Genomic DNA, 17239 nt, shown 5'->3' with positions numbered 1-17239 from the left:
GATTTTGTATAATTATAACCCTATTGACCTTTTATTCCTATTGTTATTCTATATCCAGGATTTTATGCATAATCTCTGTGTCGTGCAATGTGTATGATATGTAAACTTGAACTGTAAAGCATTCTGATTTTCTGTCCTGCCTGTGAAGAAAACTTTTATTTGATTTCTTTCTATTTCGGAACATTTAAAGGCGGTGTTCCAAAGTCACATGTTTATCCTGTATCCTGCATGAGTTCTATCCCCTGATTATAGCCCATTCTGACCTGAGATCAGATTCATACGAGGTTTCCACTGGACACACACTGGTCTGATTAACCCATTCTGACCTGAGATCAGATTCTAGAAATGTCAGTCGCTCTTCAATTTTTCAAAAAAAGCAGACCTACAAGCTCGTATCGCGCCACCGAGTGGCGCGATACGAGCTTGTAGGTCTGCTATTTTTGAATAGCTAAAGCATAACATGATGCTGACACCAAAATGGGTGCCCGTTCAGAATGGGTTAGGGAGACCCCTGCAACAAACACTATAGCAACGATACTGTACAGCATAACACCAATACAGAAAAACCTGTGACACATTTACAGTATCTGTAACACCAAATATATAACAAGGCTAGCGTCATAAGAAGTGGGAGACCTTTGTTATTCTCATGGGAGAGATTGAGTTTCAGAGAGATTCAGATGCCTGCTCAGATGTTACGATGAGCACTCAGGGGGGCTGACGTTAGGGGTTAAGTGTCTTGCTCAGGGGCACTCTGACACATAGACCCCGGCGACGGGAGCCTCTCACCCACTCAGCTACAGCGGTACGAGCGCTCAATCTCGTCCAGGGGACAAAAGGAGCGCACTCACAGCCGTTAAAACTGAAACCAACCAACTGAAATTATCTGAATTGTAAAGTGAAATGTGGCATTTAGACCACACTGAGGTGCAGAGATAAGACCGGACCTGAACGCACACGCACACACAAACGCTAAATGAACCAGGTTCGGTTTTGGGGAAACAAAAGAAGCAGGGACAACTACTTGAGCCCTATCGTCTCTGGTGGGTGGAAACCTGTAACTGTAACTTTTCAGAATGGTAAAAATAGTAAAAGCAGCAGAAGGGAAAATATAATGTATATCTGCTACTTTCGATGTTTGTTTTGTGACACTGTAGTATGATGATCAAGCAGGGCATTAATTTACAAAACAGAACACAAAAAGTTGTGGAGATCAGAGGTGGCTACCCGATAGCAACTATAGCCTACTTCATAAGACAAGTAGAGAAAATACCCAATAGCTCAGAATACATTACTGTATTTTGAGACAACAAAGAAAGAGAAAATAACACAACTCTCTCACGCGGAAACGCAGGCCTGAGGGCAACACTAGCCCAAAGACAGATCAGAGACGTCTTCATATTTCTGGACATTTAGGACGGGCACACCGATTAGACACAAAAAATAAGTCAAATTGACCCACTCCTTAGTCATGCTCATGCAACTCCCTCCAGGAACTGTACAAGAAGAGGCGTGTGGTCAAATCTGAAGGACAGGCACCATCCCCAGCCAAAAACTGTTCATACCAGTGCTATAGTCTAGGTTTTTTCATACGTTATACCATAATAATTCCCTGCACGACATGTGCACGTATAGGCTATATATATTTGCGCGTGGTCAATGGATTAAATGGTTATCACTCAGTCACCTGACAATGCATGCAATGTATGTGACAAATAGTAGGACTTTAACTTTTAATATATAGATCTCATGTACATACCTGCTGTGACGTTATACCTCACACCTTATGTCTAATGTGCTAATTGTACTATTTACCTCACTGCAGGTACATGTCAACTTACTTACAGTTTTAGATCATTATAACAAAACATACGCTGACCACTTTAGCTCCATTTCAAACTTTGGTTAAACTTTGGGAAAACAGCTGATCAATAAGCTCACAGCGCGTCACATTGCAATGCAACGTGAGCTTGTAGATGTGTTATTTTAAAAAATGTCGACACACATTTATGAAATGTGACATTCTGCATAGCGAGCAATGCAAGTATTATTATTTGAGGGGTGCTAGCCACTCCTATGTCCAGCTTTGAGGGTTTGTGTAACTATAAACACAAACATTATGTTAACACAAACATTGAATGTCATTGACAATGAATGGCCAGCTTTGAGTGTTTGTGTAAACACAAACATTGAAGACAAATGTGAGGACGCAAATTGTGATTGGCTGGAACGAGATGACGTACGATGAATGATGATGTATGATGATAAGAGCGCCTCTCACTTCACCAGGCTGTGATTATTATTTTGTCCTAGCAACAGAATATTTCTACACTGTACTATTGCTCATTATACTTATATAAGTAAATTGTCATAGTCCTTAGACATTGTCATGCTGATGCAAGGGGTAATAAAGGTTGTGTAGATAATACCCTCATGGTCCCTGAGCAAACATCTGGCCTGAATTATGAGCCCTTGCATCTGCCTTACATCTGTAAGATCCAAAAGAGCAGTGTGTCAACAAATTCACTGTCCTTGAGAGAAAGAGAGAGAGAGAGAGAGAGAGAGAGACACACACACACACAGCGACAGAGAGAGTGACCCTGGTTACACTTATCTTAGAATTCCATACGATTTCCAGAGCTGGAGGTTGGTGCGAGCAGCGCCCATCAAGCCGGGTAATAACCTTCATTTGGTAATTGGTATGCAGAGGTCGGGAAAATGAATTACTGATCAGCGAGCTGTTACCACGGCAATAACGCAAAACCGCAAGGCCCGCGAGGGGGCGGGGGATTGGACACGGCAGCAAAAGGGGGTGGGGGGTTGGTGGGCGGGGTGAGGAGAACAGAGAGAAAAGGCAGATTCATACTGACCCCACAGGGCTTGTAGGTCGGCTGGTCCAGCTCACAACTAAGTATAAATCATGCAAAACTTCAACGCTAAACCCTAACCTAACCTCTAAATGCTTAATCATAACCCCAAACTGAATATTTTGTAATCCTAATTAATCCTAAACATCTTTTTTGAAAAACAATACAATTTCACTGCCTCACAAACAATGTCACAAAATTGTACCATACACACACTATACACAACTGTACAAATACACGCACACACAGACACAGACACTCACAGCGGCTCATTCTGCCGAGTCAAAAGCAAAGCAGTCTCACAAGCACGCCCGTGATGAAAAGCAACATGTATTACATAAGTAGCAACGCACGTTTGGACAAAAAGTACCCTGAAGATGGCAGGCGATAGATCTCCACCCACAGACACGTTTGATGACGTCTACATGGACTAAAGCAAAAATAAAGTCTCATGAAAGAAAGGCTTTGTATGGCCAAGTCCTAATTTTGAAACAGTGTGAAAGGACTCCCACCACACACTAGCACTGTTTCCTAAACTAGTTGTGAAATGATCAATGTTTTATTAATATTGTTCCTACTGTACTACATACTGTAATGTCAACCAGTTGAAGACATCCGTGATTGAAATCCCAGATTGAGGCTTTAGCCTTTGCTTTTATGAAATATGGCAGCACATTATGGTTTTATGGAAGATGCATCTGAACATAATTGCTATTCTGTTCACTTCAAATGCTCTAATCTTAAAATAATGAAATTGCGTATCGTTGTAGATCTGCTATTTATGCTGGCTTCTATGGAAACTAAAATATTGAAATTTAGTTTAATTCCATTACTCTAAATTCAATGAATCGGCTAAAATATTTAAACCCTAGCATCGCTTTTCTGGGACAATCATTTTGGCATAGTGGATCTACAAGCTCAGAAAGGGTCAAATTGTGAGACCTAGTATGGACCCCTTGGGAATACCGTCAACCGAGTATAGGGTTTAAGTGGTTAGGAGATTTTAATTTCTTAATACCTGCATCTCAACAGCACCAATGCAAAGACTGTGGTGGTTCATATTGGTACGTCATCAAGATTGGTAAAAGTGCATTTATATTGGTCTTTTTCCACACACACACACACACACACACACACACACACACACACACACACACACACACACACACACACACACAGCGAAGGAAAGCCACGCAAAGCTACCAACCTGCTCATTTGGAGCAGTTAGAGTCTCACACTCACGACATATGCATTAGACCATGCATTAGATTGGGAGCCCAATCTACATTGCAAAGTCACTCACGACATTAACAAAGGTGGAGCCGGGGGGCTGTGCTATTTAGCAAAAAAATAAATCCTGCAAAGAAATCTGAGGGGTTCCTCAACATGATAACATTTTGAGAAGCACACTAATGTAGGAGGAGGCCACTCAGCAGAACGTGACGGGCCTTTCAACCACAGACTCATGGAGCTCTGGGAACGGGGCCAAATAGGTTGCAGGGGCCGGGCGGGCCGGCGGAGGCCAAAACAAAACGCTCAATTCATTCGCTCACTCAGCTCACTCACTCATCCCCTGTCGGCTCCATTCACTCTCTTCTTCATTCCTTCACACTCCCACCGGGGATGCAAAGTTTAGCTGCTTCTTATCACCCCCCCTCCTCACTTTAATGATCCCTCCCGCCTTACACTTACACTTAGTTGCATGCGGTAAATAGCAGATATACAAGATTTACCGAGCACGACACCCAACATGCAATTGAGTATAACTGGGGCTTCACACGCTTGTTTGTATAATTTTCCCAAGGCATTGAAAATAGCTGAAAATTAAACACATTCTCAGGCCTCCCCTACATTCCTCCATGTAGCCCCCTCCCCCCTTTATTTAAATTCTCCCCCTGCCTTTAGGGCCACATGTGAGCTCATACAATAGGGCCCAATCCCACTGAGTTATGAATGTGTGTGTGTGTGTGTGTGTGTGTGTGTGTGTGTGTGTGTGTGTGTGTGTGTGTGTGTGTGTGTGCGTGCGTGCGTGCGTGCGTGCGTGCGTGCGTGCGTGCGTGCATACGTGCGTGCGTGTGTGCGTTAGTGAGTGTGTGTATCTCGCCGCTCAGCCGTGGGGGACGCTTCGGTGCCGGGGGGCTACGTGCAGACGGGGACCTGTCATCATCGGCCCCCTGGTTTGCAGCGCTAACTGTTTTCTTTCGTAACACTGTATGATCCTACAGCGTCACACAAAAGCATCAACAGTAGCAGATCCATAATGTGTCGAACTATGAGGTTTCCACCCGACATAGACAATTTACTAAAGGTTCCAAAAGTTAAAAGTACTCATTGATTTACAAAGTGTCAAGATTTGACCCGTTGCATGCAATGTTTTAATAGCCAAACTATGAGACAAGGCTTAATGCAGGTTTCATAATAATAATAATCCAAATCTCCAAACAAGCAACCAGGTGCTAAAGTTTATTAGCCTCATGCATGTAGTGGAGTAGAAGTAAAGCACCACAAAATCAAATTACACATACTATACATGTACTTATAGTTACTCTCAGCTCTATGCTAGAGCTCTCCAGAGTTACACGTTCAGCATTTGTCTCACTTTCATGACCGCCAGATGTATTTACTGCTATACCAGAGAGAGAGAGAAAGAGAGAGAGAGAGAGACGACTGCTTTATGTGCGTTTAGCGTTTTATTTGAACACTGCCAACGTGGAGTTAATATTTTATGCCCCCTCGTAATTCTGGGACAGTCTGTATTTCTTGCCGTAGAGCAGTGGTTCCCAAATTATTATTATTATGATTATTGAGACACTATATTAGGGGTGTGTGATTCGCTTAATGTTTTCTTACTCAACAATAAACAAACCAACATACAGTATAAGTGTATATAGGGTATCTGCACATTTATAAAGTGACAATTAAGACCCAGTTCAAATATGATTATTTTGGGGGGAGTCTGGGGACCCTTGTAGTTGTAGTAGACGTAGAGGCACGAGGCGCCAGTAGTTTGCTCTTCTTGCGGGCCGTCGAAACATGAGCGCATCCTTCAACCTAAAGACTTTATTTTTTAACTGTTGACTTTGGGTACCCTTGTTGTGGCATAACAGGATACAGTTTGCGTTGTTAGTGGCAGAATTATCAGCAGGCTTAGTGGCGGGTTTTAAAGCGATTATTTTCTGTGCATTAAGTCTTTGTTTGATTAGAATAATTGATAGTGTGGGCTTAGCGCTGCCTTCCGCTTTCCCGCACACTGCAGCTCCGAGAGGAGAGCGAACGGCGCAGGGGCTTATTTTCCCTGGCTGTTGCTAATTGAGTCGGACTGTTTGGGCAGGGAGGACGTGCTGTAGAAGCGACACAGAAATGCTCCTTTCCATCTGTGCTCCCTGCAGAGCGGAGCTTGTGGCCGGCATTCGGTTCACTGTATTGTCATTTTTACTGGGGGTGAAATCAGTGAAATCGTCAGTGGTGGGCGGGTACTGTACCTTGTACAGCATTTGTGGTTCTCAAACGTTTTCATGTCAAGGACCCCCCAAATGTATACACCCCAATCTGGGGTGTATACATTAATAATTAATAAAACTAGAACTGTAATCCACGTAACTCGAGAACCGTTCTCCCATATACCTACTTCAAATTCGACACACGCGTTACCATCGTTACAGACTCTGTGCTCTACAGCCGGGCACCGGTCAAATTTGTGTAAAAAACAAAAAATAGCCAACTGCTAAAGTGGTTAATATGATCGTGATGCTATATTACTTAGTTTTTGCTGGGGTCCCTTAACCACGCCCAAATCTGCAAATTTGCAAAAACTAAATGTTTTTGCAGATCTACAAGCTCACAATACGTTGCAACACACCAAAGCAAGTTTGGTGAGGGAGTCCCAAAGTATAAAGGGATTTAAGTGAGCATAGCTGTTATACCATTAAGATGTGGTTATAAATGTAGGATTTAATCAATAGGTTTTCAAAAGCTGAGTTTTTTGCATTACCATTAAGACAAAACAAAACTACAGTGATGCATGATCCTGCTTCTGTGCTACGAGGCGACAATGGATAGGGGTACACCCAATACTATGTTGTTATTAAAGACAACAATTAACTAATTGTTCCACTAATACAATGGGTTCCGGGTACCCCCACGGGGTGTGTGAGGGTATATGGGTGTGTATAACTCTGAGAGTGTACAAGTGAGTTCCACTTGTAGACTACACACTCAGAGTTAGGGACTTTGCAATGTAGATTGGGCTCCCAGAGACAGAAATGGTGGGTCCGTGGTCTAATCATGCATATTAAACAGGGGGGGTTCCTTGAAATTAAAGGTTTGAGAACAACTGCATGAATTCATTAATTGTTCTTTTGACCGCAGTCAGAGTAGTGCTTACCGGTAGGAATTATCCTGTATTTTAAAGGTTTGAGAACAACTGCATGAATTCATTAATTGTTCTTTTGACCGCAGTCAGAGTAGTGCTTACCGGTATAGGAATTATCCTGTATTTTAAAGTCCATTTCTGGGACACGATACAGGCAGATCTTGGATCAGTGAACAGGTTTTTTTATTCTTCTTTTTTTTGGTCACATAATCTCCTCAGGTGCCGTTAATTTAAATATTCAAATATGCAAATACATGCAAATCAGCACAAGACTCCAAAAGATATATTAAATGCAGTGTCCTCTTTCACTGCCGGGTTCAGCCCACATTGTTGTAGGAAGGGTTAACGTAATGCGTAAGTACAACTCTCTCCCAAATAAATGAACGACCCCCCCGTGAACTATACCTTCATTCCCCACACGCCGCACCCGTAGGCTCATTTGCACACGTTCATTTTGAAACCGATTTGAAAGTAATGTGTTCGCCACACAAAATAGGATTGTCAGTGTGAATGAACAGCAATAGACACATGCGTGTGCGTTTAACTCTTATGGTTGCGATATGACCCTTCCGTGACCTCGATGTCACACACACACACACACACACACACACACACACACACACACACACACACACACACACACACACACACACACACACACACACACACACTCACTCACTCACTCACTCACTCTCTCTCTCTCTCTGTGTCAGATCCTGTGTGTCTCAATAGAAGAGCAAGGATACACAGTACAACTACCCCAATTGTATAAGTTATATTGTAATACTCTACCTGGTAGAGTATGTTAATACAATATAACGTCTACCATACTGATTTGACAAAATTACATTGCATAAAAAAACAGTTACAGTGCCACTTTAAGCTTCACGTCACATTAACTAATTAATTAATTAACGTCCCAATTCTGGGGGACAAAAATAGGTGATCTGCGAGCTTGCGGCGTGTCATGCAAAAACATGTATTTCTGTGGTCACAGCCAACAGCTCGTTAAAAATATTCTCTTGCGTGATAAGACAGGAAATAAAAAAGGTAGTGTTTAAGAAGATCACCGTTTCCCTTTGGCAAAGACGACATGCGGGTTGCGAGAAAAATGTGCTTAGTGGGCGTGGTGAAAAAGTTAAATCCAGAATTTTAATAAAGCTTTTTAACACTCGAAATTGAACACTTCAAAGTCTCTATTATCCGGCGAAACGTTAAGCCAATCTTACAAGCTCACAACACAGCAGAATGCTGTGAGGCTCGTAAGATGAAGAAGAAAAAAAATAATAGGCCTGCCAAGGAAGCGACAAGGACTGAACTATCACACTGGCGGCATATTAGATTAGATCTTTGAATACGCCCAAAATGTCCCACCTTTCCCACCTCAGAGACAACTAGGGGACTTGAAATCTAAATAAAAAAGGGAGAAGCATGGAATCCTTTCCAGTCCTTAAAGTGAGCAGGCAACTACTCAAAGTAAGAATAAGAACCCCATATCCATATTCAGGGGGGGGGGACACAGCCACATGGATTAGGTATGTGCACAGCGACTAATTCTACTGACTTTTTGTTTTTGTAACAGACTACATGATCTATAAGGCCAAACCTTGATGGCCAAAAAGTTTGTCATGACATGAAATGATTAAGACTTTATTCACAAAATGTGATCAGAACACATAATGTGGACAAGCTGTCGCAATGAATCAGAGAATGCGGTAAATATACTCACAATGTCCATTTTGCTCTGGCCAAGACGGCACACTATAGTAAAATATAAAAGCTAATTCTTCCTCACATGTTGGTTGAAATGTCTGTCAGAGAGAGAATCATGCCAGAGCAGTCTACCGACGGAATAATCACCACCTGTCCCTACTTGGACAGAACACTTTCACAACACATAATCACCACCAGTCCACTGGACAGACGACATATGACATACGACGTATATGACGACGTTGATGAACGAATGAAGATGGACAACGTTCCGGGTGTGGACTTTGGTCCCCTACTTTTTTCCCCTGTACATCAAATCTCCTCTTCGAAAACATCTGATCTACAAGCTCATCACTGAATGATCAAGTTCCAGTGTTAAGAACTTCGACCGACCTCTAACGGACCTGAGTTGCACTGTAATTGGTGTGCTCTATCTCCCCTCTACACCAAATCTCTTTAGCCATAAAGAGACGATCTACAAGCTCTGTAGATCAGCTGTTAAAAAGTGTTCACATGTTAAATAGCTGTGTTTCGGTGGAGGTCACTTTCCAGCAGCTCATTAAAACATTGGATTTGACTTTTGAATTTGAAGGATTTATTTACACTGCCCACTTGTAGTCTTGTCAAAGCACTTTACCCCTCGCGACCCTGTCCGTGTCCTTTTCATGTACTGTACACGCCTGCTACTACAGTACATATAGTAGCACTGTTGTCGGGCAGAACCCTTGTATCTCCATATTCCAATATAGACTAGTATACGGACTAGTTTGTGCGTACATTAATACCCTAGTTCCTCATATAAGAGTGTTGCACAATGGTAGTGGCATTTTTTATGTAGGCTATTAATGCATTTTGTTAATGATGAAAAGAACGCTTTTGGACATATGGCTTTACCCAACAGTGACAACATCCTCTCTCTCATATATATAAACACACACACACACACACACACACACACACACACACACACACACACACACACACACACACACAGTCTTGTAAACCTGTGATGTGACAATGAAGCCGATTCTGAAGATTTTTCAATATGCCATTATTTCCAAATAAACAAAAACATGTGCACCATATTTGTTCCATTTGTTCACTCTCAGAATTACAGACACGTAAGGTGTTTTCTCCTTGATCTGCCTCTCTCTGTCTCCCCTTTATTTTCTCCCCTGAAAACTACGAATGTCTTTTTCACCCACTTCGTTACACCTGACACTTACATGATGTAACACTAAATTCTTCGCTGTTCACACATGTGCATTGCTTTCACAAGACCATGTGTGCACACAGCATACATATACAGACACACACAGGCACACGTGCATGCACATGTGTGTGCACACTTCCTTGTAATACACACATGCTGAAGATAGTGCGGCAGTCTTTTTCTTCTCTTTTCACTCATTTTAACCCATCTGTTTTCTTTTTCTACCCGACAGCCTGGCCATACAGCCTGGCGAATGGTTTGCACAATTATAGTCTTTTAATATCATCTTTTTAATTTATGTATTTATTTTGGCTTTTATTTATTTATTTTATTTACTCTGCTATATCCACAGTACTCTGTAACTGAATTTGAACTGCTCTGCTGCCTTTTGGAGACTGAATTTCCCTGGCGGCATCAATAAAGGTCTTATGAGACAGCTGAACAGATGATGTGGGTGAACTTACCAGAGGAGTGTCCCCTGTTGGTGGCGTCATGGTCACTGAACAGATGATGTGGGTGAACTTACCAGAGGAGTGTCCCCGGTTGGTGGCGTCATGGTCACTGTCACCCTGAACAGATGATGTGGGTGAACTTACCAGAGGAGTGTCCCCGGTTGGTGGCGTCATGGTCACTGTCACCCTGCTCGCTGTCTCCGTGACCACTGTCCTTGGAGCTGACCAGGTCTGCCTCCTGGAAGGCTGAGCTGCACCGCACCACACAACACAGGGAATGATCAATAACGGTCAACAATGATCAGTGACTCTTTCCTAACAACACTGGGAATAATCAATTGCTTTCTAACTGGCCCATAATGGCCTAGCCCCTTCACCTTCACCATAATCATCATCATCATCACCACCATCATTATCGGTATACCGGTAGGCTCTTATTCTGTGTAAAATGGTCGATCTACACTAGGGTCACATCGCGTCGTGACTCATTGATTGTGAGCTTGTCGGTCGGCAAATACATTTTGTGTAGAAGGGGGGATAATAATAAAAATAATAAACTGCAGAATGAGTACAGAGCCACCCAGTCCATTGAGAATTAGTTTACAAATTGTAGAGGGTTGAAGTGGTTAAATGGTTAAAAAATATGTCACCCAACCAATGAGGCCCGAGGAATTTACCTGGTGATCAATCGTCCAAAAACAGGTGACCAAATAAACGAAATAGTTTGTCGACTCTACCGGGTGGATATGTCATAATGTCCAAAACTGTTACTTCTCAGGATTCAAATCAAGTAGCAGATCGACCCGTTTTGATGTTATGTGACGCTGTAGTGTGATCAACTAGGGTGTTAGTAATTTTTCTTCATAACAGTTTTACTTTACTGTACACTGACAGATAACGGTATGTGCAGGTTTTTATACATGAGCGTGGGTATGTGGGTACTGTATCTCTACAGTCACTACTGGTACATGTCTATAGTTATTATCATATCTGTGTATGTACTGCATGTATCTGTATTTAAAGGTGTGTACTTGTACATGTGCATGTACAAGTACACACTACATGGCATTATGTACGAATAATGTTTGCCATGCTCAAGCAAGTGGCAGTTAACACAGATATAGCTTATATTTTTTTATGTTACAATTTGCAATGAACCACTTGAACCCCGGCATCCATATTCTGTTATTTTTTTTTGGTGTAGAAGGGAAACCAAGAACGACATGATTACTAAGTAATGAGGGGTTACGTTGTTAAATGTCTTAGTGGGGGGTCCCTGCTTCATCTCTCTCTCTCGACTAAGGAGCTGCTGGGCCTGAAAAAGGCTGAAGACCCCCAGGTTAATGTGGTTAATGCAACCATTTTCTCTTCCGTACCCGCATTCCCTTTTTGTGTTCGTGCCTCTCTTACCAAATGAAAATGAAATAACTCATCACAGAAACAGGTGGACATATTTACCTGTTGACACGGCGCGGCCTGTCCACCAGGTAGCTGAGTTCAGCTCGTTGCTGTTTGCTCTGGAAGACATGAAGGACTGTTATTGCCTCAGCTTATACTCCACTGTGCAACCTTTACATAACATGATTAGCATATTGTCCCTGTCGGGGGGAAACCTTGTACTTCCAAAAAGCAGCACTTATCTTTTCAGTACAATGGGGGACACCTGTGACCTGTATTCAAATGGATATACTATTTAGCCACACACTCTTGTTAATAGCCTACTGTTTATTATATTGGTTCATGAATTTCAGGACAGTCTTAACCATTTTCACGTACAATAATGATACCAACCGATCTACATGCTCACAACGAGACGCCATTTGACACGTCGTGGCCTTCAGGTCGGCTATTTTAGCTACTTTTGCGTGGTACTCTTATGAGACAAAGTAGGGCCAAACATTTTTTTTTCTTCTTTTCCCGAGAAAAGAAAAGAGAGAAACATACGTGATACGTCGAAACATAACAGAGATACAAGGTATCTGGCCGACAGTGACAATATAGAGTAAAAAAACAAAAACAGAAAAAGAGATTCACCACCAGTGATAATAACACAGCCCACACAAAGCGCCATGTTGATGTGAGGTGGGATGAGGATGAATCGTGTTCGGTAATCCAAGGTACGGGGGGCATTTTGGTGAGGAGTGTGTGTTTGGGGGGGGGGGGGGGGGGGGGGTCATATGCTGGATAAGGTATGCCCCCTCCCCCCCCCCCCCCCCCCCCCCCACAGATATGTTGCCAAGACGTGAGATGAAGTGCTGCACCTATTGGTGCTGGCAGAGCTACACACGCATCTTTGTTCTAGTGCCAGTCAGCAACAGCGTGACTGGGATGCTTAATGTCTGGCTTTCGCTCTCACAAGGGACCGTCCTTTACAGTGCATGCCACGTGCACGCTCGCACAAGCAAATGCGGGGACGATGGGATGCCACACACACACACACACACACACACACACACACACACACACACACACACACACACACACACACACACACACACACACACACACACAGACACACACACACACACACACACACACACACACACACACACACACACACACACACACACACACACCAGCCTCCAAGGCACCTTATGTTATGCTTATTAATGCTTATCTGTGTCTTAATCCATTTTGTTATTTAAAGGCGGCACTAAAACACTTTGGTTCAGCAGCATATACACATGCAATCATCACTGTTGCAGGGGCCCCGGGCTCCCCATGGGGGCCACAAAGGCAACATGTCAGCAACCGGTAGCCTAATCATCATGTTTGCTTTAGTTGTGCTCTGGAGGATGTTGCAGGCTTATGCGTTATGCAAAACAACAAGGCCACATTTGTTAAGACACTGAGGCCTGGCATGCAGACTGAGGGGTATTAAATCGGACATGGAAATGGCTCATGTATGAACGTTGGATCTATCATGTGCCTTAGTTCTCATTTATTTTCCTGCAGTTATCATGTTAGGGATGTTTTAAATGTGATCGTCCCCCATAGGGCGGTATCTAACAGGCAGGCTTCCATTGTTCAGCTACAACAACACAATCCAGGGATAAAGGCTGTGATTTATGGATTATTAGGCTATCACACATGCTGGGGGGATTGGAAATGGTAAACATGGGATAGATTTATACACACTATGGCCCTCAACGCTCTTTTCAATCTGATAGTGTAAATATATGTACACGGTCACGGAGTTGGGGATTTTGCTGTGCAGTGGATGAGAGACTCTTACCTCGTTTGATAAAATGCTGCCATTTGATATGATGTCTGGTTGCTGGTCTGTGTAGCCTGTCACTATGGCCCCACACGGGTTGTGATCGGTTTCTGTGCTCCTAGACGGACTCCTCGGCTTCAGGAACATGAGGTCGGTTTTGGCCGACTCCGGTGTTAGACACACCTGGTAGCAATAGTTCTGGTTTTGGTGGTGGGAGCCGAAACTCCCGGACTCCTCGACAGGGACCTGGGCCGTGCCGACTGGCCCGGTCACATTAACGGCACTCTGCACCAGCATGATGTCGGACTTGCTGAGCTTTTTCTTGCGGGCCGCGCGGCCCTGCCGCGAGCAACATGAGCTGCAGCCCAGGCAGCATTCGCTGGTCAGGCATGTGTAGAAGTTGAGCTTCTTGTCCTTCTGACAGCGCACCGCCAGTACGATCATGGCCAGCAGGAAGATGAAGGACACGGAGCCCAGGGCGATGATGAGGATGAGGGTGAGGTCCAGGGCCCCGTCCTTGGCCTTGGCGGCTCCGCCGCCCCTCTCCCCGGCGGAACCTCGGCCCTCCGCCACACTGTCCACCAGAACCACCAGCACGCTGGCGCTGGAGGAGAGAGGCGGCTGCCCGTGGTCCCTCACCTCGATCAGCAGGTCATAGAGCTGGTGTGGGTCTCGCTTGGTGGACACCCTGCGCGCCGTACGCAGCTCGCCCGTGCGCCAGTCCATGCGGAACATGCCGTTGTCGTTGCCCCGCTGGATGCTGTATGAGAGTCGTGCATTCTCGCCGTCATCTGCGTCCATGGCCACCACGCGGGTCACCAGGTAGCCGGGCTCTGCCGTGCGGGGCAGCGGCTCCCGGGCCGTGCCGTTCTTCCCCAGGGGGGCCAGCACAGAGGGGGGGTTGTCATTCTGGTCCACCACGATGACTTTCACCGTGGCGTTGGAGGAGAGCTCCGGGCTGCCGGCGTCCTGGGCCTGCACCATGAAGGTAAAATCCTTCAGCTGTTCATAGTCAAAGGAGCGCAGAGCGTAAAGGTAGCCTGTCTCCTCGTTGATTGACACGTAGGTCTTCACTGACATGCCCTGAATATCACACTCCAGTATGGAGTAGCTTATGAGAGCGTTCTGGCCGATGTCTGGGTCCAGAGCCGTCACAGCGTGGATGTATGCCCCTGGCACGTTGTTCTCAGTCACATACACATCATAGATGGACTGTGTGAACGTCGGCGCGTTGTCGTTCTCGTCCGACACATGCACTTTGATCGACTTGCTGGTGGCGAGGGAGGGTGAACCTTTATCCCGAGCGACCACGGTCACGGAGTATGAGTCTACCTGCTCTCGGTCGAGCGGCCCGTCCGTCAAGATGGTGAAATAATTCTGAAAGGACGACTTCAACTTGAACGGCACGTCGCCGAGGATCTCGACGTGGATCTGTCCGTTCTCCTCGGCGTCTCTGTCCGTCACGCTCAGCAGGGCTATGACGGTGCCGGGGGCCGCCTTCTCGCTCACCGACTCAGTCACAGTGCTGAAGGTGATCTCCGGAGCGTTGTCGTTCAGGTCCGTCACTTTCACCAGGACCTTGCAGTGCGCGGGCACGGCGTTCGGCCCGAGGTCTTTGGCCTGGACGAATATCTGATACAAGCCGCTCTCCTCGAAATCCACCTCGCCGCGCACCTCGATGCGCCCGGTGCGTGCGTCGATGCTGAACAGATCCTTGACGCGGCCGGAGATGTGGTTGCTGAAGGAGTAAACAATCTCTCCGTTCTGGCCCTCATCCAGATCGGTGGCGTTGAGCTGGATGACCAGGGTTCCGACCGGCGCGTTCTCCGCGATGCTGACCGTGTACACGGGCTGATCGAACACGGGCACGTTGTCGTTGGAATCCAGAACTTTAACCACCAGCAGAGCGGTGCCCGTCCGGGGAGGCTGGCCCCCGTCCACGGCTGTCAGCACGTACCTGTGAGCCGCCTGCTGCTCCCGGTCCAGCGGCTTCTCCAGGACCAGCTCCGCGAATTTGTTGCCGTCCGACTGCGTCTGAACGTCCAGGTAGAAGTAGTTGTTCGTGGTGATATCGTACGTGCGCAGCGCGTTGGAGCCCACGTCCGGGTCGTAGGCGCTCTCCAGCGGGAAGCGGGTGCCCGGCACGGCGCTCTCCGAGATCTCCACCGTGATGTCGGTCTCGGGGAACGCGGGCGGGTTGTCGTTGATGTCCACCACCTCGATCTCTACGCGGAACAGCTCCAGCGGGCTCTCCAGGAAAACCTCCATGTTGAGCTGGCAGCTGGCGCTCTGCTTGCAGATATGCTCCCTGTCGATCTTTTCGTTGACGAACAGCACGCCGTTCTCCAGGTTCACCTCCAGGTATGGCGTCCGGGAGCCGGGCACCACCTGGAAGCGACGGGAGGCCAGCTTGGTCAGGTCCAGGCCCAGGTCCTCGGCGATGTTCCCCACCAGCGTGCCGTGGTCCGCCTCCTCTGGCACCGAGTAGCGGATCTGCGAGAGCGCTCCGTCCGTGACGCACAGGATTGTCAATAGCAGCACAAACATCGCCGACAAAAACCCCCCGCAAAGTGCACTTGTGAAAAAAAGTAAATGAAAAAGAAATGTTTAAATATCTCTTATTATCCTCTTTGATTCGATAAAGCGTCAATTCCCATCATCACATTCAGTCCCGAGGAAAAGTCCCGCACGAAACGCGTATAAGTCCCCCAGAAATGTGGATCAAGCTCTGAAGAAGAAAAAACAAACAAACAAACGTGCCCTTATTCAGTTACAGTCCCGTCCAAAACAAGAGACATTTTGATTTGCCAGTGTGGCTATGATCACCGCACAAAAAGAGGCGATTTTTCAGCAGCAACTGCTCTCAGACACGCACTCAAGTCTATCAGCGCAACATTCCAGAGAGGCGCAGTATCAACTGCTGGAGTGATGTGGGTAGGAACAAAAAAGAAAAGTCAAATAAAAATATATATATCTCAATTTTGGAGAAATTTAATAAAATTATAATCCACACAACATGCACGAGATGTATTCCGTTCCTTTCTGGTTTGTCCTAAATAGCTAAAAAATGTCTTTTCTCGGACTTGTCCCTTTATCTTTCTCCTCCTGTGTTTCTCTCTCTGTGCGTCTCCTATGGTACCCTGTGCGCCTCTCCTCATCCACCAACACTGAACGCTGTTCCCTCGACTGTTGGCTTTTTCCGCAGCGCGCCTCCCCTCGGCAGCGACACGGGCCGTCCGTCAAGCCCGCAGCCTCCTCCTCATTGGACAGCAGCGACGCCTGTCAACTCGGCGTGGTTCGGCCCCCAACACCCCCCTCTCAGTCCCCCCCATCTCCCATCTCACTGAGACACTCTCTCTCTCTCTCTCTCTCTCTCTCTCTCTCTCTCTCTCTCTCTCTCTCTCT

The 17239-nt window shown here is 45.7% G+C and overlaps 1 protein-coding gene across 2 annotated transcripts in view; it reads right to left on the bottom strand.

Moving 5' to 3' along the window:
- Positions 1–16928, bottom strand: part of pcdh10b (protocadherin 10b) — a 27190-nt gene extending 10262 nt beyond the window's left edge. For both annotated transcript variants that reach the window (XM_083785379.1, XM_083785380.1), the window contains exons 1-3: positions 13853–16928; positions 12076–12134; positions 10762–10868 (exon numbers count right to left, since the gene is read on the bottom strand). In XM_083785379.1, coding sequence (XP_083641505.1) covers positions 10762–10868; positions 12076–12134; positions 13853–16381 — 2695 coding nt within the window. In that variant the 5' untranslated portion in view covers positions 16382–16928. The remainder of the gene's footprint in view (positions 1–10761; positions 10869–12075; positions 12135–13852) is intronic.
- Positions 16929–17239: the final 311 nt, after the last annotated feature.

The sequence above is a fragment of the Protomyctophum parallelum genome, assembly GCF_964188405.1.
Source record: "Protomyctophum parallelum genome assembly, chromosome: 16".
Classification (NCBI taxonomy): domain Eukaryota; kingdom Metazoa; phylum Chordata; class Actinopteri; order Myctophiformes; family Myctophidae; genus Protomyctophum; species Protomyctophum parallelum.
This window is presented reverse-complemented; position numbering and strand designations above follow the sequence as displayed.